Source organism: Lytechinus variegatus, chromosome 9, assembly GCF_018143015.1.
Source record: "Lytechinus variegatus isolate NC3 chromosome 9, Lvar_3.0, whole genome shotgun sequence".
NCBI classification, from domain to species: domain Eukaryota; kingdom Metazoa; phylum Echinodermata; class Echinoidea; order Temnopleuroida; family Toxopneustidae; genus Lytechinus; species Lytechinus variegatus.
This window is the reverse complement of record NC_054748.1, coordinates 25704177-25730010: the sequence shown is the minus strand read 5'-3', so window position 1 is coordinate 25730010 and position 25834 is coordinate 25704177. Positions and strand designations below refer to the sequence as shown.

At 35.7% G+C, this 25834-nt stretch overlaps 1 protein-coding gene across 1 annotated transcript; it reads left to right on the top strand.

Annotated features, from left to right (window-relative positions):
• Window positions 1-1617: 1617 nt before the first annotated feature.
• On the top strand, window positions 1618-23922 carry LOC121421550 (D-beta-hydroxybutyrate dehydrogenase, mitochondrial-like). The gene is made up of 5 exons (XM_041616294.1): window positions 1618-2258; window positions 19622-19834; window positions 20851-21033; window positions 21942-22079; window positions 22577-23922. Exons 1-5 carry the CDS (start codon window positions 1994-1996, stop codon window positions 23026-23028), a joined length of 1251 nt encoding a protein of 416 aa, XP_041472228.1. The 5' UTR covers window positions 1618-1993; the 3' UTR covers window positions 23029-23922.
• The last annotated feature ends 1912 nt before the right edge of the window (window positions 23923-25834 follow it).

Here is a 25834-nt window from a genome sequence, read left to right as displayed (position 1 = left end):
GAGTTACGATTGATCGGATCAAACGTAAATCTTTGTGCAACAGGGCCCAGAATTCACACTTAAATTGTGAGTAAATTAAAACATGGCAGAACTTTATAATGTTTCTGGACGGGTCACTAACTCGTGAGCACAACGTGACTGTACATGAATTGGGTTTTCTGTGGATTTGATCCGGCGAAAATAATTGCCCATTTAAGGAAAATCTGTGAATATGTCCCCATTGATAGAAACATAAACCAACTAAACTTTGATCATAATCAGTATCCTCACGGCCGTATTCACAATGCCATATCGCCCTAAATAATAAATAATTGATAAAAGTACAAAATTAATGTACCAACATTAAAACAGACCAAAATATAATAAACTTAATATCTCTACAGAGTTGGATGTTTATATCCTTTTCGAGGATATATTTTCTGTTCAATATAAAGGACAAGCATGACAGGGGAAGCAATAAATAGAAAAAAAGGTCTCAAAACCAATTACGAGATGAGACAGTTTGAAAAGACTTGATTTATATCGTCAAATTTGCAATGTTGTTTAAAATGGCAGCATTAGGAGTCCTCGACATGTATAGGCCTATTATAATTATGTTTTGAACCTAAAAAGTCATAGTTACTCTATTATAGTTACATGTAGCTGCTCGTTAAATGCATGGAGTGGATTTTGTTTTCATGGAATTTCGTGAAATTCACTATTTAGAATGTTCAAGTACAAGTGCAAACTTGGCAGATTCAATGATTCGATTGAAATATCAGATTTTCAAAGATATTGAACACATTATTTTGTTTGAGCGTTTACGAATATACTTGTAGGTCTGTTTCCACAAAATCTATTTTATAAAGTTTTTTAACATTACTTATATTCTGGTCAGTGGGGGGCGTTGTGGTCTAGTGGTTACGAATCTCGTCTTTCAATGAGAAGGACGTGGGTTCGAATCCCAGCCACTCGCTGTTTTCCTTCAGCAAGAAATTAATCCACAATGTGCTACACTCAACCCGAGGTTAGGTGGGTACCGCAGGATTAATTCCTGAATGCACCAAGCGCCTTTAGCAGCTGGAGCTACATCCGGGCTACTACATAGTGCGCCACTGAATATGAAACTAGATAAATCGGCGCCTAATAAATGCTGTAATATCATTATCATTCCCTCCCAAGAGAGAGAGAGAGAGAGACAGACAGACAGAGAGTAGGATTATATAAAGAACAGAAAAGAAAAATAGAAGTGGGAGATTAAAACTGATTAAAAAGGAGAGGGGGTGGGGTGAGGAGAGAGAATGGGAGAAGGTGAAATGGGGAGGCGGCGGGATGGGGTGCATGCGGTTGTTGATTGAAATATTATTTTATCAATTAATCAATCGTAGATAATAATGAATACCAGTTATATAATAATATAAAGTATATGCGTTGGTATACTGGTTCATTCATTGACCATAACCGTGCTTGTTCATATGCACGTTTTAATAACAATACAAAACACAAAGCAATAATAATCCAAAGCTTTTTTCCCGCGCTACTCTACGAAGAGGGATTCAGGAAATTTGGAGATGTGGAATAATACGAACTATTGCCCTCAAGCGGTTTCTTGATGTATACATCGAGTAATGAAGCATGGAGTTTACACAGCGCGCAACGTACGATAGCAATATATCAAACGGTGTATATTTATGATTATTATCCCCCTCGCTCGCTTGCCATTGTCGTGTTCGTGTAAGGAAAGCGCGCCGCCAGGAGATCGAGAATGAGGATAGTATACACCATTGAATTCCTACATCAGTGCACTTACTCATGCACCGAGTGAATGTATTCCTCTCACCAAAAGTGTAATATATATACTTGGGATATATACTTGACTATATGCTGCAGTGGATTTCCTGTTTGCTGTGCGGACACGACGGAGGCAATCCTTTGTTAGTTATGAACAAATAAAAACGAACACGCCTGCTTCCTATTTTGATTTCTCAAGTCTAATACGTGTACACACTACACAATGATACCAGTCAAACTCCTCTGCTACTCCGCGATAACGCTATGCTTCAACGGCGCTGTCCTGCGCCGGTACCTCCGGGAGGAACTACGCCTGGCGTTCCCATACACCTTCCTCGTGCTTCTGCCAACGATTGCCCAGCCATTTTGCCAGTTGTTTCTCGGTGGATTTTGCGGAGTAACGGTTTTTGCCGTAGCTTGTTATTACCTCTTTAGGAATTTACCGCAACAATGGCTGGATCCAAGAGGAAAAGCAATATTTGTTACAGGTAAGAATAATAATGCCATTCACTCATATTTGTTATCATAATGTCAATGCCATGGCCATGGAGCTATGGTCGTGTGTGATATTTATGATTATCAAGTTAGCCCGTATTTTTCCTGCCGTGGCTGGTCTAACTATAAACTGTAAGTTACATTTGATAAGTTTATCAGTGCCTTATTTTCTGTAATTATAGTATAGATATGAATCAGTACATGAATTATATGATTGAAGTCTACAACTACGTCTATATCTACATGATCTATGAAAAAATATTCGGCTATTCTGCTATTATTAGTTTATAGCATTCTTCTGTAACTTCCATCTTATTCCATCTAGTACATTGGACATTTATTGTGTCATTATGGTCATCATTTCTAGATCCAAAATGAAAAATATTCCTAAATGGGCCAGATTTTTTTTTTTTTTTTTTTTTTTTTGGGGGGGGGGGGGCGGTCACACCACATAGATGTGTTTTAGACTAATATCTTCTTCTGTGTAGTCTGCTTCCTTCAATCCCGAAATTTCTTGCAGAATCATTAAATAATTGAGACTATGATTTAGTGTCAAGTTTGTATGTTATTGGTTGATGTTGACTACCAGTAGGCCCTAAATAGACAATGATGCTTAATTTTATAGGGGCATGGGGAATACCATGATCATGAATATTACACTCTAAAAAATGAAGTGCTAATTCAGCTCTTAAAGAGCGTGTATAGTGACTGCACTTCGGAGTGCTGATTTTTCTCGTTCAAATTTGAACTAAACAAATCAGCACTCCGAAGTGCAGTCACTATACACGCTCTTTAAGAGCTGAATTAGCACTTCATTTTTTTTAGAGTGTATCTTGACTATACTGCACAATGTCACTGCTTCAGTGTTCTTTATATATAGCCCTTTACTTTATCAAAGAACAATGGTAAATAAGAAACATGAAACATGAAATGGTAAAAATATATTGTGATTGACGTGATGATTCAGGATCTAAATGCAATCTGTCATTACATTGTATAAATAATATGAAGTCATATTATGCTAACAATGTTCATTTCATTTAAGCATACAACTTGTTCATGAAACATGTACACGTATATGCTGTATAGTCAGAAGACAGTACGACACCTTGAAATTTAATCAACCTCTTCAAACTTCTGAAACTTAAAATGGTTATTCGCGCTGTCGACCATTTTTTTGCATTGAATACAATGATAGTACGACTAAATAGATATGTCATATAAGGCCTATTATAAGAGAATCAACTAAGTTTTATTCATATCACTTCCCTGTTCATAATAATGTTTCCAGCCTAGACAATGAATAATGATAAAGATGGTAATATTTCACAAATTCCTGATGTCCTGTCCGTCAAAGGCACGCCATCTCCCTTCTCCTCACTTAAATTATTTCGTTTGACAACCAAATATCATATATATGGCTATACATTATAAATAAATGTTATTTAAAAGGCCGATCTAGGGAACAAAATAGTAATATTCATGTCTCCAATATTCCATTCATGTATGTTTTATATTATGTCATTCATGAATGAAAAAAATACAGATAAAGTAATGAGTTTGTGTCATAATCGATTCTCCAATTTGAATGCATGATATCACCCGTGTCGTAGCCTATAGTATAATAGGCTGACGCAGCCACAATGGGTAGTCTTCGCCAGATCAGACGTATCGCTTACGTTCAGCATAACAGAGCAAAGACAATAACTGCACCCTCAGCCTAGATTATAGGCTACCCGTGTCGTTCATAAGGAACTAAGGAAAATTCCAAAACGTCACAATATTCTTATTTTACATCTGAATTTGATTAAACTTTAAGTTTGGCTTATTTAATTTTGATTAATTTATTCATACCAACATTCAAATGAGATGTGACTGGTCTTGACCTTTCACCTTTACCTTAGCGAACAAACAACTTTCTGACGGATGGCGCCATGATATTTTGATTGGAGGGAGGGGGGGGGGGGCGGCAAAATGACTTTAAGGTGGCGCCATCTTGTCTCACTTGAATGATAAGGACAGTGGATTAGGCCTATTTTCCTGTTTATTGTTGTTTTTGTTGTTGTTTTATTGTTTCTTAAGGTGCGTATCATTCAGATGTGAATGTTTACGTTTTATATTCACTTTTCTGTGCCTTTCTCAAGCCTTTTCTGATGCTCTTTTTGTTTTTGTTTTTTTTCTTCTTGAAAATCATAGGGTCCTCCATCCTTCCCCTTCCCAATGGCTCCATCCTAGCTGACATATCTAATTATAAATGGTCTGATCACTATAGACTATTCTGTTTGTAGACGAAGTGTGGGTTTGTGTATTGCACACCGACAGAGCTGCCTGAAAAACATACATTATATCATGTATATAGGCCTATCCATTGATTTGAAAGACCTATCGATTTTCCACGAGTACTTTTTCAGTTGCCATTGTGACGTTGTGTCCACTGCCCCCAGTCGAGTTTGGGGGAAATCCCCCTTTGACGCCAAGGGGAAGTCACGTGATTGCGACGCAGCGCTTCAGCTGTGATCGAACTTTAATCTTAAGAATGATTAAGTTTCTATATTTCTTGTTTTGTTATATCATGAGTCACTGTTTCAAGTTCAAAGTGAATCATATGAAATCATTGAATGTTATCTCTGGATTAATGAACAGCAGGTGGTTATTATTTTCTTCCATTTAATTAAAGTTTGAGAAAATCTGATTTTTTTTCAAAGGATGAATTAATTGTCGGAGACTCAGTACTTCATTTGGGCATGTTATATTATATTCAACATCTACAATTTAAAGGGATGCTCCGGGCTGAAGATATTTTTATTACAGTAAAAAGAGTACTAATTCACAGAGCAATATGATGAAAATTTCCTGAAAATCAGATAACAAATAACGAAGTTGTTGAATTTTTAAGATTTGCATTATTCTGGTAAAACAGTTTTAGGCTGATGATGTCATATCCCTACTTGTTCTTTTGTATTTTTATTATTTGAAATTAGGTTTATTCAATTGGATTGATAACTGATTAAGTGCATTAGTTATTTCATGCTGCAATTTATTTCATAAATAATGGAGACACATCGTTTACACATTAATGAAAAATTGAAGCAATTATGATTTCATGTAATAACATAAGAAAAAGGAAAATGGAGATGTGACATCATCAGCCCACCTAATGAAAATTCATGAAGCGAGCCTAGAACTGTATCACCGAAATAATGCAAATCTTTAAAATTCAATAAATTTGTTAGTTATCCGATTTTGACCAAATTTTCAGCATTTTGCTTTACGAATTTTACTATCGATATAAATATTTTCCTCCCGGAGCATCCCTTTAACTTTCTAAATCTATTATGTCCGGATCTGCGAAGAGCTCCAACTCCGTAAAAATATAGATAAATACAAAATAGAAGAATGCAGATATATTTCCCTTTTGGTATAAACCATTTCTAAAGCATTGATTGGTAGAAATTATCATAATGCAATGTTTGTATTCTTTACTTATTTCTTATCAAAAGTTTTGAATGGCCTGTTTTGAGAAAAAAAAACATTTTGAGTGAGGGTGGTAAATCAAATCAATAGCGAAATTCTAATTTTCACCATGAATCTGTTAAAAATTTGAGTGCGAAAAATACTATTTCACTATTAGAATTAATAATATTTTTTATCGAAAGTTTAGACATAACATATTTTATTGATTCCATACAATTTTCACTATCCATTGTATTCACATCAGTCCCCAATTACACCGAAAGTGTAGAACATTAATTAGTACCAGATTGGATTTACTGCGATGATTCTAAGAATAGTGCGCGAGTTATTAAAGGACAAGTCCACCCCAACAAAAACTTGATTTGAATAAAAAGAGAAAAATTCAACAAGCATAACACTGAAAATTTCATCAGAATCGGATGTAAAATAAGAAAATTATGAAATTTTAAACTTTCGCTTCATTTCATTATTTTTTCATTATGCACGTCACGATCGGTATGCAAATGAGGGAACTGACGACATCACTCACTCACTATTTCTTTTTATATTTCATTATATGAAATATGAAATATTTTGATTTTCTCGTCATTGTCATGTGAAATGAAGTTGCATTGCTTCCTGAACACGTGGAATTCCATTATTTTAAACATTTTGTGGTTCAGGTAAGGAGGTCCTAATCGTCTAATTCGTAAAATTTGAAATATTGTATAATTCAAACAATAAAAAACAAAAGAAATAGTGAGTGAGTGACATAATCGACTCTCTCATTTGGATGTAACTGGCTCGTTCATATTAACTATTTTGTTAAAAATAAGCGAAACTTTGAAATGTCATAACTTTATTATTTTACACCCGATTTTGATAAAATTTTCAGCATTGTACTTGTCTGATTTTTCTCTATTGATTCAAATCAACATTTTTTCTGAGGTGGACTTGACCTTTAACTAAACCAATATAGTTGGTATTATAGCTGTGAGGTATACATGTAGTATACCAGTAGATATCACACTTCATTATACTGGCATCAATTTTGCTACATGACAGCATTATGTAAAACTTTCAAATGTAGTTTAGTTTGAAGTGTGAAATTACTTACCATGTATACTGTGGACTAAAATAAGCTTGTGATTATTGATTTATGTCAATGATTTAATGAATTAGTGAATACCAGAAATGTAAGTAAGACAGTACGTAAGCCGACATTAAAATACACGATTGAGCATCCAAAACTAAATGAGTGATTGCCACGGCGGGAGATTGAATGAAGGTGTGTTTGTGTGTGGCTGTGTGATTGAATGGGTGTGTGAGTGGCTGTAGGGCAGTGAGCGCGTGACAGGGTGAGTGTGTTGTTGAATGAGTGGAAGTTTATAGTGAGTGTGCGTGTGTGTGTTTGAGTCAGTTTAATAAGTGAGTGGCTAGCTGAGCGGTTAAAGGGATGGTCCGGGCTGAAAGTATTTGTAGCCTAATACGTAGAGTAGAGTTCACTGAGCAAAATGCCGAAAATTTCATCAAAATCGGATAACAAATAACACAGTTATTGAATTTTAAAGTTAAGCAATATTTTGTGAAAACAGTCGTCATGAATATTCATTAGGTGGGCTGATGATGTCACATCTCCACTTGTTCTTTTGTATTTTATTGTATGAAATTAGGTTTATTCAAATTTTTTCCTCCAAGAACTAGAAAAAATGGATTTACAACTGATTTCGTGCATAAGATATTTATTGCTGCAACTTATTTCATTCTAAGGGAGACATTATTCGCGAAAGTCTGAAAAAAATGATGATTTTATATGTAATAATACAAGAAAACGGAAAGTGGGGATGTGACATCATCAGCCCACTTAATGAATATTCGTGACGACTTTTTTCACAAAATATTGCTAAACTTTGAACTTCAATATCTTTATTATTTGTGGCGTATCTAGGGGGGGGGGGCAATGGGGCACGTGTACCGGGCATCATTTTCAGGGGGGCGCAAAAAAAGGAAAACAAAAAATAAAGAGAAAAGGCGAAGGAATAAAGGCGCAGAAAAGGAACACCAACACTGAAGGTGATTAATACTCGACCTCCTATGCTATTACCATGCATGGTAATGTAGTTTTCAACACGTTTAGAAAATGAATCTTTCATGTCTTTACCCAGTGATGAATATTGGTGCAAGCTTTTGATTAGTGATATACTCATTCTCTTCAAGAATTCCAACAAACAGTCCTTAAAATATTCCTTTTTAAACGCAAATAACTTTTCATTTCTAGATGCGGGTTAGCATTTTGATATGTTAATCTTACATATAGGCCTATTTTCTCGCTTGATTGTCAAAGCTTTTCATCATGCTTTGATTTGATAAGGAAGATGCTAATCCTCTTCATTATTATTTTTTTACAACCAATCACTTCATGTGAGGATATATAAACAAATATTAGCTCGCGCTTCGCGTTCGTATGACACCGATGAGATACGTATCCTTGTCAAGAACTCCTATATACAAATTAGTCCTTATAATCCCCCCTTGGTTAGTTCATCCAAGATTTCAGCTCACCCCCCGTGCTTGCATTAATTGCTTCGTTCAAACATGGAGCTATTAACAGAGATAGATCTATGGTTCAAAGATACGCATCGTGGGATTATACCTCCTAAAATATCCCAATTTCAGGTCTAAATATCAATAATTGTAAGCTCGCATTACACGTTTAGATATGTATCATGTTAATGATAAAAAAAGTGCTTAGTATATTCAGTCTTATTATCTTAATACTGAAAAATAGGCTCGCGCTTCGCCCACCAGGTTCCACCGCGCCGGAACACTTTCAGTTTTTGGGGGGCAAAATCCCGAAGGGGGCACAATATTTTTGACAGCGTGAGATACCGAAGCGATCGAGCGGGAGAGGCTATGGGACCCCCCCCCCCACGGTAAGGATTTTGTGTAAAAATGGAGTATAAAAGTTGCGTTTCTAAGTGCATTCAAAAATAAATTTCTTGAGAATTAAACAGTCTTGGAGTTCTTTTTGCTCCTTCTGTTTCCTCTCTTCTGATCCAGCCTGGTGTTTCTTCATGCCCAGGGTCGCAGTTCCAGCAAATTACGAACCTTATTGCAAACGAAATTGTTTCAAACCAATGTAATATACATGTAGGCCTTTTAAAGACTTTAAGATGACAAACATGACCGTACGCAGTCGGGGGCCGCCGATCGAGAGGGCAAAATTCACAAATGATTCATCAAAAGTGTGCACGAAATCCTTCAATTTTATTCTAGAAAATGCAATAGCTCCCCCATCACAAATCCCCTCGCTCTTACGTTTCTTCGAAAACTTAGGTCTTGCAGCCCCACCCACTCCCGGGTTCTTTATTTTTTTATTTTTGCAAATGTCCATGAATAACAAAAGCTGGGATAAACCAGAGAACATAGCTGCCATCTCGATCTGATTAGTAACAGGTAATGGGAAGAAGTTTTGGAATCTAAAATACATAAGTGCTATATATGAGCTGAAATAGTATCAGACAAAACGCCTTCCAATCATGCCAATGAAAATGAATAGAGGAAAATACGGGGCTGTGAAAATATCTTAAGATTTTTTTATACATGTAGTAGAGCAGTACTGTAACGCTTATTTTTTTCTTTTATATTCTTTACATTTTTATTCATATCTCGGATAATATGAGTCCGGTCAAGAAGACACTTTCACAGATGATTTTATTTTTTACATGTCTAAACATTATCTCTAAGTTGCTTTCGAGTGGGATTCACCATTTTTACAAATCATAAATTATAATCCTCTACAAATGATCATTCTGAGTGTAATATTCTGATAACATGTCTATATTGAGTTGAAATGACCTTGGTATTTTCTTTAGGGCACTGAATTGTTATTATTATTTGTTTGGCGTCACCTGTGCGTGGGAGGCGAAAAGCGAACTGAATCACTATGATCCACAGGTCTCTCCTCCCGATAATGATGGGGGGGGGGGGTGCAGGTGGACCTCGACACCGGGGTTTCCCCCTACTCTTATACGAATAGTGCAGTGGGTTCTTAACGTGCAAAGGTGGTGACTTTCCTCTACACGGGGCCTCCATTTAACGTCCTATCCGAGGGACGGAGTGTTTTCCATTGAAACATAGCCTGCATCTATGAAACATGGGAGAGACGTTTACAAACAACGCACTGACCTCAGTCATCCGTCCAGGGTGGACTCGAACCTACGATCTTTGGTTCGACTTCGACGGGCAGACGCGTTGCCGACTGAGCCAACACCGCTCTCTTGTTATCACTGTATAAACTCAATTTATATTTAGTTGAAAATTAAATAATTGAAACAAGTTTCTCGAGATGTTATGGTGTCTGGGCTTGACAGCTATGACATAGATTCCATATCTTGCTCGAGTAACTAGTGTTCATGCGCGTTGGTGATATCTGGTCCGGTCTGAGCGTTTCTGGGCGACCGCGCGTTTGTTAGACGACACAGCCAGCATCATAGAATTATAAACCTATATCATTGGTGGACCGCTATCAATTTGCCATTCGCTTTTAGTCTGAAATGTATTCATTAAAATGTTAAACGTTATCACACTGTAATAAGATGGAAAAGGTGCTTATCAAAGCTATGTTTCACAGAGGAACTGTTCGTCAAAAGACTCGAGGCTTACTATGATAATGTATTTCATTTTTGACAATGGAAATGACAATTTTCAGGCAGAAAAGTGCCTTCATTTACTTTTGTCCTTAAATAATTTATCATTTTTCATCTTTCAGGGGGCACGTTGGGGGGGCAAAATCTCGTTTTGCCCCCCAAAATTTTATTTGGGGGGGCAAGTGCCCCCCTGCCCCCCCCCCGCTTCCGGCACCCTTGTCGCCCACGTAGTAGGTCAACTTATTTAATGAGATATCTATCATCTCTATTCATTGTTTAGTAAGATACACATCATATTTATCGGAAAAATACCCAACTTAGAATGTTCCGTCTTAACGTCTTGATATTGAAAAATACTCGCACTCGTATTGATATGTTTTTTTTTTACTGGTCGTGTGTTTACGAAGTTAATAACTTTGGAAAGGGGCGTGATTTTAGCACTTACGCACCCCGGGTGCCGTTTGTCCGAGGTACGCCACTGGAAAGCATAGGCCTACTTAGTACTAAAAATTATTAAAATCTGACGTTTAGATTCTGATTATCATTTCACAAACGCAATGGTCTGCATTTAAGGGAGTCGATGATGTTATGTAAAGCAGTGTTTTAATAGTTTTTTTTGTACTTTTAATTTATTTTTTTACATTTCTATGTTTATTCAAAATTTTAAATCACTTCGTTGTTGATGTTTTGTTGTTCTTCATATCACTGTACCATTAACAAAATTGATTACGCAATCGAGACTCATTATTAACGTGACTAATATTACTGATTCTACTACCTACCTTAAAAATTCCCAAGTCGACATACTAAGAAAAATGCACGTCGAGTCCCAGCCTGTGTACCCAGTGCGTATATTTTTATCCTCAGGCTTTGAAAAATGGGCTTACACGCGGCTTTTCTACTCTATCGCAGGGTATTTAATTACGGGATCAATTTGCAGATGATTTATGAAACTGATTACTTAAACGACCAGTTTAATCTAATTTTTAGGGACGCCTGAGTCCCGCCTACGATATGTAGGCTATAAAGAGTAGATTGAAAAAGGAGACGTGTACCATCAAATATGGAGCCAGCCATATGGGGTAAAAATTGGAAACTGTTCGGGCTAAAAGATTATAATATCTTCAGGGCTATGTAGTGCAGGAGAAGGATTTCTTAATTTGGGGAGGGAAAGGAGACAAGAAATCTCGGTCTAATACGCCTACCGAAATATTATAATTTTTTCAATAGAAGGATAAAAAAACAAAGAAGGATCAGTGAGGAGGAGGAGGAGGAGGAGAAGGAGAAGAAGAAGAAAAAGAAGAAGAAGAAGGAGAAGAAGAAGAAGAGGATGATGATAGTAGTAATAATAGTAATCATACGAATGATAATGATAATAAATCCGTATTTTTTTTGTCCGAATATTAAATCTGAGAATAGAAATTCCGAAAATTCATTTGCAGCCACTGTGCAGTAACAGATCGGCGAGGCTTTGTCCCTGAAATGTTGAACGCCAAACAGGGTAAGAGCAACTCCCATCTTTTAACGTCTTCCGGTCTGACGCGGCCGGGGTTTGAACTCCCGACCTCCCGGTTGTGAGACGGACGCTCCACCAACTGAGCCAACACATTCGCTAATAATAATAACAATGATAATGATGACAATAATGATCACTAATAATGATAGCAATAATAATGGTAAGTAGAAGAATATATAAATGTGTAAATAAAATTTAATAAATAAAGTTGTTGAAGTTATTTCATTTCATGATATTCAAAAATCATTCATTATTTTGGCATCAAAATAATATTAGGGGAATGTTGAATTCTGATCATTTTTGTTTTCACTTCAACCTTAAACCTACCAGCACAACTATTACTAGGCCTATATAGATGGTAGAGATAAAGCCAATAGCGCAGGTGCATATCCGATTGTTAAATTTTATAGACCTATATAAAGTAGACACGAGGTCTATTTCACTTTCGTATACGTAACCAAATTGTGGCAAAGGGCAACCTGTACAAGGAATAAGTTAAAATGATTGGGAAAGCCATTGACGCAACGAATTTCAACGGGGAAGGGGGGTGGGGGGGGGGGGGGCGGCGGGTGATGAATATGCATTGAATCACAATTTAATGGTATTTCTCAGTAAAGTGTGTGTGGGGGCGGGCGTGTGTGTATGAAGTAGTAGTTTATATGTATATAAACGAATAAATACATATATATATATATATATATATATATATATATAAGTTTACTTATTTCACCTGATTGTTGTGCAGCACAGGGAAACATATAATAAACCACGCACAAAATTAGAGCGTGCACATTCCTCCGATTTTTTTTTAAATTTTCATTAATCAGGTCAAAACGTTATTCATGAAAAGCATAACTCTCTGAAAGATCATATACGCACAGCTTTTGCTTGATCAGAAATGTACAAAATAAACTTTGTTAATTACGGTATACTTTTGCCTATATACTATGATAAGGCCTATAATTTGCAGTCTGGAGAAGCCTTAAGGTTTATTATTTTTGTAGTATTTTATGTTAAATTATAATATGCACGGACGGAGGTCCTGGTGAGGGGTGGGGGCGTGCCCCCCTCGAATTTCGAATTTGATCCGCCTTGAGGGCCTCCAAAATATTATGAAATCGCCGCGCAAGATGATACAATGTGTATGCCGATAAACATGAGGAAAACCTATATCCTTGAGCTTACTAGGATCCATGCCTATATGAAGAAAATGCATATTTTTACACAAAAAAGAAGTTAAAAATTGGCAGTCAACCTTCGCCTAAACAATATTCCAAGATATGCAGACGTTTGTTCTTCATTAAAACTGTGGTGTAGTGCATACTATCAACTACTTCACATTTCTCGTGCACTTCCTTGTAATTCCCATCATGTACTTGTTTTCACTATCTTATATTTGTCTAAATTTGAATTTTAGATTGCAGGAAGAGGAAGTGATTATTTAGTTTGTAAATATACTCGAAGATGAAATAGTAAATATATTAGGCCCTACATTTCCGAAATGGGGGATAATAAACGCAAGAAGTTCTGAAGGCAAGCCTTTATCTCGAAATGTCAACATGTAAGTTGACAATGCCGATCTTTTATTTTTATCTGTATTTTGTAGAGGTCTTAAGACTAATAATGAACGAGGAAGTGTGAGACACAAATAACATCGGCTACATGTACATGTGTTATAAAGCATTGTCTTTGATCTGAAATATCATGCAAGGCTTTTGCTAGCATGCAGACCTGTATATGCCGAGGCATATACATATATATCATGAATGTACGGTATGTCTAACATTACTGTAGGTGCCATCTTCACTGCAACACAATATGACGAAAAGCATTCTCTTTCATGTGCTAATTACATCGGTATGTCAGTGGAGGAGTGGTGGGGGAGGGGGAGGGAGGGTAATGATCTCCTTTATATATTTATTTATTTCCTGGCTTAAAGCCGGGAAAACATTGCTTTGTATTAAACATTGCTCTGTACTGCAAGTAAGTAAGATTCATTCATTAATTTATAAATTTATTTGTTCATTCTTACTTTCATTCATTCATTCATTCATTATTTATTTTAATATTCTACATAATATTCTTTGATGATTTCTAAGCCTTTTGCTACAACCCCCAAGAGATTTAGTAAAATGATGATTTCTTTTCAGTAAAATCTCAGATTTTTCATAATGACTGCACCGTTTCTTTTCCGATGTGTGTTTTTTTAATCCTGATGAACAATATCAAATACAGAACCTGAATTAAAGTTCAGTATATTTGAAAGGAAAACCCTTTTAATGTTAACCTATGCCTCTCCGTTCGGGTTCCTTCCAATTCACCTCCGTCTTCGTGGTACCTGTCCGTCGCTGTCTTACCCCGCTCATCCTTAGTCGCTCCTCCTTACATGTTTATTATCTTCTCCTTCTTTGCATCCGTCTTGTGTTTACTCTTTCTCCGCATCTCTCGCATTATCCTATCCTTCACCTTCACTCCTTATGTCCATACATAATGTCCTCCTGATGTATGCCGTTGTCATGGTGATAGGGGTCACATCAATCAATTCCAGGTGATGGAGGAAAAGAGGAAGTTGGAGAGGCGCTGGGGGGGGGGGGGCAAGGAGATGCATTTCGTCCGCCACGCCAGGCGATGAAAAAAAAACAACCCTCACATGCATTTGGGCTATGGGCATGTTGTCTGTCCCCCTTACAATGGATAGCGCCCTCGGGAATGCCTCTGTCAGACAGTCCATACCTATTACCATAAAGTCCAGTACACACTCAATCACTTCTATCTTCTTCCTTTTTCTCTCTCCCTTGCATTCATTCCGGTTGAAAGAAAACAGTGGATTTCCTTTGATATCCTGGAGCCCCCCGTAGTCGAAGGTTGTTATGGTAAAAAAGATGCCGAGGTGGGCCCAATGATGATGATGATGGCGATGATGGTGGTGGTGGCAATAGAGATGATGATAATGATGAAGGAGATGTTGATGATTGATGATGGTGATGATGATGATGGCGATGGAGATGATGAGGGTGGTGGTGGTGGCAATAGAGATGATGATAATGATGAAGGAGATGTTGATGATGGTGGTGATGATGGTGATGATGATGGCGATGGAGATGATGATGGTGGTGGTGACAACAGAGATGATGATAATGATTAAGGAGATGTTAATGATTGATGGTGATGATGATGATAATGATGGCGAGGGAGATGATGATGATGATGGCGATGATGATGATGATGGTGTTAATGATGTGGCGATGGAGATGATGATCGTGATGATGATGATTGACGATGGTAATAATGATGATGACGATTATGGTATTGATGATGATGATGATGCTAGTGATAATGCTGTTAGTTACGATGAAGGTGACGATTTTAGACCCGACGATGATGATTTGCGATAACGACGATGATGGTGACGATGATGATGATGGTGATTGATGAAAAAGAAGAACGTGATGATTATGATGACCCCAAAATAAAAGAAGATGCTAAATCACCTACTGTGTGAAAATGATATTTTAAATCAGTAATATAACATACATGATAAATAAAGGATTAATCCCTTGAATCCCAATGTGTAATGCATTCTGTGTACATGCATATATGCGCCATGGGTGCAATAATGCTTGTGATTCGACCTAATTCTCTTTGCAATTACATGATGCTGACCTTTGTAAAGAAGATTCGCCACCATATTCAAGGAGCCTCGTGCTTCTCTCTAGAGCTGTATATCAACCCCTCTTCATTGTGGGTCGGCCGGTCTCCAGCAGTTACGGATCAGGGGAGGGTGGATGTCCGTATGTGCCCCTCTTACGCCAAAGTGTTTTACCTCTGGGTTTTACTCTACTCTCCTGTGTTGAGAAGTTCCCTCTTTTTTTTTAATCAGCCCCTTTCCCGTTTTAAAATGAAAATGGACATGGCGTAGCTTTTTGTAGCGATCTAATGTTCTTTTCACCTGCCATATTCATTTAGGGGAATTAAGTTGGATTAAATTTTATAAATGATTGCTTATTTTATTTTGTTCGTAATGTTATATATTTTTTATAGTAATCATGGTAATATAGGATCTATTCTGCCAGTAAGAACCGTTCCCATGTTTTAGCTTTAGCTCAAATCTACCTTGCAAAATCTATGAAAACGTAAGGTGCTTTGTCCCGCCGCCCCCACCCCCGTGATTAAATTCCGGATTCTCCCTTGGTCTCCAGTGATTAAAAGCGAGATGTAAATATTGGAAGACTCATCCTTTGACATTTTCGTGCGAGATTCACGTCTTGAAGCCGAACAGTCAAAGAGTGGATCAGGTTTCGGGAGCCATACGGTGTGGAAGTCATCTATCCCTTGCGATATCCCTCTGTGTATTGATGTTGATAGTCCGCCATTTCAAGCTGCTTACTTCCTGTCTGTTTGAACCCCCAGAGTTAATTGGAGAGGGAATGAAAGAGAGAGAGAGAGAGAGAGGGAGAGAGAGAGAGGAAGGGGGGGGGGATAGAGATAGTTAATAGAGAGAGAAATATTAAGGCCCTGGGACTATTGCCTATCACATGTTCATAAATTGACCTGCTGTTGACACACCCAAGCCATAATTAGACCCGCAAATCACCCTATATCCCAACTTATAGTCAATCAGTATACGTTAAGGGGCGGACCCAGAATTTAATTAATGAGGGGACACGAAATTGACTCGAAAAATCACCTAAATTCACGTTACTCAATAAAAAAATGGTTAATGACCTCCCAAAACGTTTATCGACATTGTGTAATTCACCGACATTTCCAAAATCATTTTCCTGTCGATATATGTATTCTGACAATGATCACGAAAAAGTCATAAAATTCTTCTGAAATGATGCCCCTTAACGCCCCCCCGTAGCTTAAGATAACATTTGGTTTTATAATTACCAAAGATACCCAACAAATAGACACATCTGCTCTGTGCTAAAAATATATTAGATTTATAATTTTTTATTTTAATGTAGTGTAAATGTTGTGTACGACATTGAACAACGAGAATTAAGGCTATCCTCTAAAAACAACTAGGGTTATTAAAATTGGTTCAGGAAATCAGAAACACTTGTATAATAATTGCAAAAATTGATTCATCTTAATCACTTTATAATGATATTTTTGAGCATTTCTATATATAAACTTGAGATTTTATGAGAACGGTCCCGCTCTTGTCCTATTTTATTTTTCTGGTTTCTGATTTATCTTGATTAACATCATAATATTTTTGGAGCATTTCTATATTAATATAAAAAGAGATTTTGTAAAAACGGTCTCACTTTTCTCCTATTATATTTTTCTGGTTCCTTTGACAATCCTCATGAATGTGTTAACCTTTCAATATAGAGTCATATTGTCTTTATTTAGAAGCGCCCATAAGTTCCCTTTTACTGATGATAAAAACCAAAATATCAGACAGCCCACGTACGGGTGGATGTTTAGCTCCTGTTTTTGGCGCTGAACTTTTATTTTGTTCTGAGCTATTTTGTTCCACAACGTCTATTGTGACGTCAGTGCTTATCCCCCGTGTTTGCAAAACATCTTCCCGAAGTGAAAACCCACCCCTCCTGAACCGCTACGAACAACGTCATCAGTGACGTCATCGGGGTCCCGGTTTTCCACCAAACTCTCCTCGATTGAGCGTCTTCGAGTTGGCGTTACGTCATGCATTAGCATCTGCTCATGAGTGTGGCGTCCTCGATTCGTACGCGGCAGTCATAACAACGAATCCGAATCCGAACCGACCATATACCATTATAAATAACGTAATGTAATAGCTTTGATTGGTGTTGAACCGGTTTCGCCTGTGTGACAGTCGCATAACCGGTGTATAAAAAAAAAAAAAATCGATGTTCTTTAGTTTGAGTGGATTATGTCTCGGAAGAAGCACCGGCAGGATATTGTCAGTGAAATCATTTTGAAAGGGAAATCCAACTCGTATTGTAATTGCTCGGAGAAATGGCAAATTGGATTGATGAGAGGCCTAAAGATTTTTTTAAAATGTTTAGTTGATGTTGAGTTGATTACGATAATCGTCATCCCCTCGAAAAGAAAATGCAGCAGATTCATATTTTGGAAACGTTGGTATACCCTAAGCATTTTTAAAACGCACACTTGCATGATTAAAATACACATGGGAAAATTAATTCTATAAGCAGTACATTCATTCTGAAATGTTTTGGACATGAACGAGGGCTTGCCAATCTCAAAAGCATTGTATTTACAGTGTGAACCCCCAATCAGTGTCGGATTCGGGATATTCCAAGGGAGGGGGGGGGGGGGTCATCTTGTACAGGAAAATACCCCCCCAAAAAAAAAAATCAATGTAATTTTGTTCAATGAACAATTATCAAGCAAAAAAAGGGGGCAGCCATCTCCCAAAATAGAATGAATATTTATATCGTGGACTTAACTAATGGGTTTGAATGATACACCCATGAACAAGCAGAAAAACTAAAAACAATACAAAATTAATGAAAATTAAATACATAAAGAGCCGATAAGAAATCAAATAGAAAAAAATACAAGAATAAATAAATGAAATAGAGTAAGTGTGAGCTTTGGATATTTATGATGGCTTGGATAAAATTATTTGAAAAAGCTATTTGTAAAATGAAAGAAATTTCATATTGGAAACATAGCCCTTGTACACATCAACATTCATAAATCATTGACTGCTTTTATAGGATTGTATCAGAACTTTCAATTTCCTCTGAACTTAATTAAGATAGAGTGGAACAGTGAAGCCATTGGTGAAGTAAAGGGAATTCCCAATTTGGGCGGGAAAAGTAAGTGCGTTTTGATCGAAGATGGTTGCAATCAGATATTTGAAAATGAATTAACCTAATGGGAAGAAATAGAGAGTTTTTAAACTTCATTATATTTAAAAGAAAAATAGGATAAGTGTAAGGGAATAGTCTTATTCAGAATTATGACAATCAAAATCATATTGTTTTCTTGAAATGCAGGATACATGTATAGTCCAGCTTTCTCTAGTGTATTTTTGGCAGATTCTAAGCATATCAGCATTAAAAAACGATTGTGATTTATTAATATATAGTTAGAAATTTTAATAATAATCATGAAAATGTAAATACTTTGACTTCATATTTCCTCTGATATGTGTAGGCCTACTTCTTGATTTTCTCACTATATGTAAAATATTATATAGAAAATTTATGTCATCAAATCTGTAGAATATGAATAATCATATAAATGCTAAAATACAGTTGTATTTTTTCATTTCATCATCATTGAATATTTAATCTCTATTAACAAAGTTAGCCTGTGTGCTATGGTAGATTGCTTTGCCTATTTGCATTCTAATGTTTTGTAAAAAATAATTGACATGGAAAAGAGGTTTGTATCCCGAATGAATGATCGCAGTAAAAGGTTTATTTCCTTTAAATTCATATCCTCAACAATTGTATAATACTGCACAATCGGGTCTTGACCTGAGAAGGATAAATCAAATTTATCTGCAAACGAGACTTATGCAAGATTCTGCAAAATTTCATTAATTATGGGCAAAAGTAAAAGTGAACCAAGATTTCATCCCTGAGGTACACCTACTGAATGACTTTTTGATCAGAATGAATATAATCAAGAGTAATAATATACACATATGATTTGTTCAATCATCTTAAATATTATTTGTATTCTCAATTGTATGATCATAATAATTTAAGTTACTTAGAATGCAAGATTTAATGAACAAATTTATCTTCTTTTTAAATTTCAGGATGCGAATCTGGAATAGCGCACTCCACGGCCGCACATCTGGATTCCCTTGGGTTCACAGTCTACGCAGCATTTCTCACGGAAGACGCAAAGGCAGAGAAAGAATTAGCACAGCTTTGCTCTGACAGACTGGTGACCCTCTATCTCGACCCAAGCGATGATAACAGAGTGACGAGTACAGTCGAAGAATTGAGAGAAAGTCTCAACGGCAATGGTTTGTTAGAAATTGATCCTTGTCGCTCCTAAGCCCTACCCTCCAGTAACACCATATGAGATTAGCATTTTCTGAAATGCATTGATTGAATTCATGATATTCAATGCCATGATGCAAAAAAAATGTTTCAAATTTCAAATCAGTATCAACTATCAGATTTGACAATTAAGACTGATAATACATAGTTAAACACTTATCATTGATTGGCAATAGTTCAAACAATGTTCTTTTTTTAGTCAATCTGTCAATAGTGTATCATTTCAGCTTTCCTCATATAGTCCATTCACAAATAAGATATGTAGTAAACCTGAAGATAAACGGTGAGTTTATCTGCCATCCTATTTTATCAATTCATTGGAGACTTAAACGTCAAGAAAGCTTTGAAAATAGAATCTTTGTGGCAATTTTCATTTGAGATTTATATGTTTCTAAATAATAATGTGTCATAATTTCAAATTATCCTTCATATTGTATATCTTCCGTTATACAATATTTTTTTGTGTTCTCCTTGATTGCCTTGAAATATCCTCCTGCTTTCAGTGTTCTTCATATAATTAGGATAATTTTTTTAATGATCCTAGATCTACCTCATATTTTTGTAATTGCATTTTCTATGTCATACTGTTATACCAGGAATCCATTTTATTGATGTATTCTTTTGTAAATACCCACAGTATTTATATTGCAACATATTTCTGTAAAAAAATCCATAGACACGGGCTCATCCAATTAAGCTAATTACTGCACATCTGCTGAAATAAGTGAGTTATGAGGGATGGTTTGAAGAGATTAATTATTATATAGATATTGATTTATTATCTCAGGGCTGACCAAGAGTGTATATAATTGATGAGGCCGCTTTGATTGAATAAAACTGAGAAAATGAGAAAAGTTATCTGACTTGAAAGGGGGGGGGGGGGGGCGTGGGCTAAGCGAACAGGCTGGCAAAGGCACAGCCTATGAACATTTATTAACACATTTATAAACCATCTTATCATCATATTTTTTAAAAACAGATTTATGGGGTTTGGTGAATGGTGTGTCCACCTGCTACTACGCAGAATCTGAGATCATGCCGATGGATTTCTACCGGAAGCAGTGGACTGTCAATGTCGAAGGTCAAATAAGGGTTACGAGAGCGCTACTTCCGCTTCTCAGGAGGTCACGTGGCCGAATCGTCAATATTACGGGTATATCAAGTAAGTCAGCTTTATAGGTTTCACACCTGTAATGATTTCCCCTTAGACATGTGTGTTAATCCTACAGCAGGAAACACAATTTATGTAATAAGGATTCAATTAGGGGACTTATGTTTACTTCCAGTAGACAGGAACTGTATCTGACATTTAATATCCGATCATCAAAGGATAGGCCTACATTTACCAACACATTTTGGAAAAAAAAATCTAGTGACAAGATGCCATTTTCACTTCAAAGGGTAAATTGGACCCAAACTCTTCCACCAGTCAAGAGTTCCAAAACTTAAATTATTCCGTTTTGTGGAAGAAAGTTCAGCTATTGCCTTTCCATAGGGTCATTATTGAATGGCAAATCATATGCATACATTTTTGTCAGTCAGCTCAATTATATTAAACACATTGCAAATGTATAAGGTCAAATGAATACTTCCCACATTCTTGCTTCTTGTTGTGATTAGGCACGTGGAACCTCTATCCTAAAATGGCATACAGTACTCAATTTGGGATCACATTGGGTTATGTAATTGGATAACCTGATCTTTTGTAAAAAGAAAAGAGCCCACCTTTATTTACAATTACGATATGGATTTGTGGAAATGTAATTTCAAACTTGCAGAACTAAACATGAATTGCTTGAGAGGTGAATGACTAAATGAATGAATAAATTATAAATTAATTAATCAATGAATGTTTTTAAGAATAAATAAATAGATTAACTAATGACTTCATAAATAATAGCCTTAATAGGTTAATAAATGAATCAATGAGGTGGTGAATAAATAAATAAATGAATAAATGAGTACATAAACAAATAAAGTATTGAGTAGACGAATGGATGAACAGACGGACGAATGACCGATGAATGAATCAATAAATATACTAAATATAAATAACTTCACCATTTTCAGACCGGCTTCCAGCACCTGGTTTTTCAGCCTTTTGTGCTTCCAAAGCAGCACTCTTGATGTACAGTGACGTGCTGCGCATTGAGATGAAGAAATGGGGTGTCAATGTTTCAGTTATCGAGCCATCTGAGTACAGAGCTGGTAAGTCTGATAAATTGGTCTCCTCTTCACCTGTCCTATTGTGGCATTACTGTGCCTTTTTCTCGAAGATTCCACCAGATCCTGTCCCATTTTTCATTAAAAGGAGATACAACTTAGCCGCCTTGATAGCACCACCTAAAGTCCTCAGCTTCCCACACCTGGCAAAGTTCTTAACCCACAATGCATCATTCTGAACAGTAGGACATAGGCATGTAAAAACTTGATTAATATTATTATAAGTAGTAGTAATAATATTGGTATTCCTCTTCTTCTTCTGTTACCACTTATTAATTTTATCATTTGTTATTGTTATTAATATTGATATTATTTTTATCATTATTGTTATTAGTATTAATATTTTCTTTATTATTCACATTTTCCTCGATATCAAACAAAATCATTATTATTGATATTGTTATAATTGTATTGTTGTTATTGTCATCATTATTTTGAAGATTTTCTTTCCTTTCACTTGTCCTTTCTTACTGACAATTCAGCTTTCAACAAAGATGGAAGACTAAAGAAAGCTCTACTGCACATGACACATGAACTGAACCCTTTGGTATCACATGATTACGGAGATCAGTACTTCGCGGCTGCCATGGCAACAGTCGATCGGGAGGATGGGACAGACTTTACGCCAGACCAATCAGCGCCCTGCGAATCCATTGCTCATGCGCTGTTGGCAAAGAACCCCCATGAACAGTACTCATGCGATAAAACATCCATCGTTCTTGGTCTCCTCACAAGCCACGCCCCCACATTCGTCACAGACACCATTGCGAAATATTTGGCGGGAACGCACATTTCGGAGCGATGCCTAGCGATGACGTCAGAAGGGAAGGGTTCTGATGGGAATTGCACGCAGGCTGCAGACGATTATAAAAACGACAACATCGAATCTTTATCAAATAATATAAAAGCAAATAATTTCCCTATTGCCACCTGAGAAATGCTCAACAAATCATTAAATCTATAACTAAATTGGCGCTATTGATTCCCTGCAAGAAGCAGGCTTTAGAATTCCTAAGAAATCAACTCTGACATCATTTGTTGATTTGAAAACGAAAAACGTGGTGCTATAGGCCATCATGTTGTATTCACTATGTCTACTTAGCAATAAAACAATCTTACTATAAATAAACAAATTTATTCTGAAGATAGTTTTTACCCAGATGTTTTTGTTTTCATTGATTTCATTTCATTTTTGTTTCAACCATTATAAACTGGGAAAGAAAATTACAATGCTTATTAAAAAGGCACAGTATGGGAACACATCTGCTGTAAAAACGCTGTTTAAAATATTAAACATGTTGTTTAAGCCCATCACTCTAACAATTATTGTTTAAAGTTTGAAACAATTTAAAAAAGTTGAAACAAGTTGTTTAAAAAGTTTAAACAATTACAAAATAGTTGGTTTTAGAGTGACAGACTTAAACAATTTGCTATTTTTTTTACTGTGATGATGCAAATCCAATGATAAGAAAGCCCTGAAGGAAAATTATCAATAGCTTGTCTGATATGCTGCCAGAGGTTTTTGGTCATGGCAAATTGGGTTTTGACATCGTTGAAAGAGGCGATGCCACACGGTTGACCCCTGGCTAGGATTTTGTAATGAGTGGAAAAAAGAGACAAAAAAAAGGAAGGGAAAAGGAAGATAGAAGAATCAGATCACCCTGATGCGACTCCTGCACTCTGAGAATTTTTTTTTTCATCTTTGTGGAAGGTGTTTCTGCACTTATTGAAAATTCAATATATAAAACACAGTAATCATGATGAATATAAAGAAATACAAAAATAAATGAACGAATTACAAATTGTGACGATTACATAATAGAATGATATACATGTAAGCAATAATATATGAAATAAAATAAAATGCAGTGGCCAGCTATCGTGAGCAAAATGCTTGAGAGAATAGCAGCCAGAGGAAGGGAGCTACATGAAAATCATTGTAGAGAAAAATTCACGGGTCTATAATAATGATGTCACATAATTATTTCAAATGTTAGGAAAAAAGGGGGAGAGGGTTTAGGGGTCAGGTGAAGTGGTGCAGATGTGGGTGCCCCTATAAGATGGAAACTCAACCAACCAAGTGTTGGTTAAAGCAAAATACATACATAATGAATTGATAGAATTGATATTTTTTTACTAATAGATAATTGGTTCATATTTTAACCAACCAACTTTTGGGTTGGTTAAAGAATTATTTGAGAGTGTGAGTACTGATGTTTTATAGCATCCGGTTTCAGCATTTACGTCCCGAATTATGTTTACATCATGAATGAAATTATACTAGATATACATGTATTGTGTTAGAGGTAACACGATATAATAGTGTAATTTTTAAAAATTATTTTAGAATATTGTTCGTTATCATTTTGTGCAATTCCCTTGGCCTTAAACTGCATGACTTTCCCACAATTTTTTTTAAAGAAAGCTTTATAACACGTACCTGAAAATTTTTGATAAAAAAATATCTTGAAAAAGAGTGCTTGAGAAACAACCATCAATTGAATTACTCGGACAACTCTATCTTTCATTTTATATCAACCTTTGGAAACTTTATTCACCTTGCTTAAAATATTATTATAGTACTATGTATCTTATATATACCATATTCCAAGGAGCATTTTTAAAGATCTTGGCAGTTCTAGTATAGTTGACTTAACAGATGTAATCCCAAGTTCAGCGAAGCAAAATATGATCAATTTAGCAAACATGTTTTACTCTTTGTTAAAAAAAAATGTTGTTGCATAACAGGTCTTCTAAGGGTGACTATCCTTCCCCAAAGGGAAAATATGAAATATTAATAACTCCCTTATTTTTTTATATACTTGCTGCATTTTTTTTCTGTTGGATTTCTACATGAAAATGGCAAAGTTTTTTTTTGTGCACAAATGTTTTAAAAGCATAAATATGAACATGTTTTTAGAATACTTTTTGAAATTTAATAAACTCTGTACCTTGTTCATATCATATAGTTTAGATAATGCTATTTACAATGGAATTTACGGTGGGTAATTTTATATGCCCATCATTTTCTTGAATTCTTGTATTTGTTATAATTAATTTTATACTTTATATTTTGCCTTAATTTATGTAATCATATGATATAATTTAATCACCATTATATGAGTGATGTACTTGTTGCCATTGTTCATGCTGTTTATGAACAGTATTATTACTAATATGTGATTAATTCTACATCAATTTTCTTAAAAATCAGGCATTTTTTCTCCTCATTAATGCTGTATACTTTGCCTTGATTTATGTTCTCATATTTTAGAACTTGAAGTTACTTTGTAAGGACTAAGATACTGATAATAATTATTTCTGCTCTTTAAGAACCATTTTTTTACGTATATTTCATTATTTCGGTATACAGGCCTACGAAAAGAATTGTAAGTTTTTTGTAAAGATATATTGGTGCATGTACATTTTCCTGTATTATTTTAAAAACATGTTTTTAGAAGTAATTTGAGAAGTATTTTATTAGGTCTTCCGGTTGTAATTTCAAAAGCATAAAGATCTCTTGTAGATAACTAGCAATACTCTAAAAGGCTGACTGCATTCTTATGTAAATGTAGTTTACACTATGAAGAACTTTGTCAAATACTGAAAGATATTCAAATGTTATTGCTATTTGTTGAAATCCAACATTTATGTAAATTCATTAACCTGTTGTATTGTGTCCATTACATGTATATTACTTAACTGTAAGTTGTTGCCATTTATGGAGTCGAAACTGGTCC